Source organism: Musa acuminata, chromosome BXJ2-9 (assembly GCF_036884655.1).
Source record: "Musa acuminata AAA Group cultivar baxijiao chromosome BXJ2-9, Cavendish_Baxijiao_AAA, whole genome shotgun sequence".
NCBI classification, from domain to species: domain Eukaryota; kingdom Viridiplantae; phylum Streptophyta; class Magnoliopsida; order Zingiberales; family Musaceae; genus Musa; species Musa acuminata.
Genome location: NC_088346.1, coordinates 8,385,478 through 8,387,685, shown reverse-complemented (window position 1 = coordinate 8,387,685; position 2,208 = coordinate 8,385,478). Strand labels below are relative to the sequence as shown.

General features: G+C 44.5%; 1 protein-coding gene across 1 annotated transcript; it reads right to left on the bottom strand.

The window, feature by feature from the left end:
* Positions 1-1,063: 1,063 nt before the first annotated feature.
* Positions 1,064-2,208, bottom strand: LOC103997719 (polygalacturonase inhibitor). Its single transcript, XM_009419024.3, has one exon. It carries the CDS (start codon positions 2,179-2,181, stop codon positions 1,195-1,197), a length of 987 nt encoding a protein of 328 aa, XP_009417299.2. The 5' UTR covers positions 2,182-2,208; the 3' UTR covers positions 1,064-1,194.

The following is a 2,208-nucleotide window of genomic DNA, read 5'->3' as shown; positions in this document are numbered from 1 at the left end:
GAGTGCAAAATAATCAACTTCATACAACGAGGCTTTTGGTAGTTCATACTCAAAGAAATCACATCAAGCAAGATGATAATAGAGGAGTTACAATTGTACATAGAAATAGGTGAAACCTCAACCCAACAAGAAGCTAGTTAGGTGAAAATGGATCTTTAAGATGAAAAAAGGAGGCAACTATAAAACTTGTTTGGTCGCTAAGAAATATAGCTAGATATTAGGTATCAATTATAAAAAATACATATAATTTTAGTTGTTAAACATACTTCTATTTGAGTTTTGCTGGCCTTAGCAACAACATTCCATCTGAAATTAGAGTAGCTGAAAGTGAAAATGATAATTCTTCGAAAAACCTGGAAAAAGAGAACTATATTAAATAATAATAAGAAGGGTTTAAGGAAAAAGAGAAAGAGAACTATATTTAGTAAGAACTCCCCCTACAACATCAAACTGTTTTCGTAATGGTATAAATTATTTAATCAATTTATGCTTAATTCTAGATATAATAGATTATTTTATGATAATTATGTATATCTAAAAAGTGTAAATAATTTTATAATATATTTATGTTGAATGTTGATGGTATACTTATTGCTATGGAAAAATAAGTTTAAAATAGATAGACTTAAAAATATGTTTTCTAATAACTCTCGGAGGCCTTTGAGTGCATCCCACACGTCGATAATAATGTGTCATCACAGTTACATCCGTCCTATAACCCTCCATCTGATATCAGGATTTGGGGGTCGTTACTTCTCATCCTGTAGTACCTGCTTCTACCTCTTTGTCGGTGGTAATACTGGCACCGACCGACACAGGAACTCCTACTATCACCATCATCCTCGGGATGTTGTGAGGTTTTGGAGTCTAGTGTTACAATTTATGAACAAAAGTTTCATTTTTATGTTTTTTTTTCATGGAAATGTTCTATTTTTTTAATTTGACTAAAGTTATCTATCTTAAGTTTGAAATATTTTAACTATTGAAATATTTATGGATGAATTATTAGTATTATTCATATTTATATCCTTATTATATGAAATAATCTTCATTCATCTAATAATTTCCTGTTCGAATAAGATATTCGTTGATATTATAATTATAATTATAATCAAATACGGTTGTTGCCGAATATTCATTTCGCCTTCCGCTTTGCATCGTCATGCTATAGCCACAACCCTCATCGGCAATTCATCACTTGCAAGCCGGGAGCGGCGGCCCGCAGAGGCACTTGTTGTGGAAGAAGGCGTATCGATCGAACCTTTGGATCCCCTCCCCGCTGGGTATCGGACCGCAGAGCCGGTTGTAGCTCACGTTCAACAGCTGCCACTCCACCTTCCCCATCTCCGGCGGCAGCCTCCCGTAGACCCGGTTGTGGTTTAAGTCCAACGCCGTCATTTCCTCCGGGATCTCCAACTGGGTTATGTTGAACTCGATTGCGTGGTTCCTCGACAGGTCCAGAACCTGCAATGGCTTGGACTTTCCGAACAGGTGCGCCGCGTCGCCGCTAAGTTGGTTGCGAGACAGGTCGATCCTCTCGAAGGTGTTGGACGCGAAGGACGGGGGAATTGAGCCCGTGAGGTTGTTGTTGCTGAGATAAAGGTAGGTGGCGGGCGACTGGGCCAGCGACTCGGGGATGGGACCAGTGAGCCGGTTGTGGTCGATGGCGAGGTAGCTGAGGGGGAGCGTCGCGAGGGACGCGGGAATGGCGCCGGAGAACTGGTTGAAGGCGAGGTTGAGGTAATCAAGGCGGGTGAGACTTGCGAGGAAGTCCGGGACGGGGCCGGAGAGGCTGTTCCAGTCGAGGCGCAGGAAGGTGAGGTCGGTAATGGTGCCGATGGCAGGGGGAATGGGGCCGGTGAGGCCGGGGTTCTTGTGGAAAGTGAGGGAGGTGAGGAAGGGGAGGTGGGCGACGGCGGACGGGATGGCGAAGGAGGTGTTGGTGCCGTCGATGTCGAGGGAGGTGACCCGGCTGGTGGTCTCGTTGCAACGGACGCCGGCCCAGTCGCAGCAGGCATACTGGGAGGTCCATGCGATGAGGACGTAGGGGTCGCCGAGAGCCTTCTTGATGGCGAGCAGGGCCTTCTTGTCATCCTTGTTGCATTTGCCCGAGGAGACCGGCGAGGAGGAAAGGAGAAGCACTAAGAAGAGAAGACAAAGGAAGTCCAGAACAGAAGCCATTATCGAAGGAGATGGAGACGAAAGGTA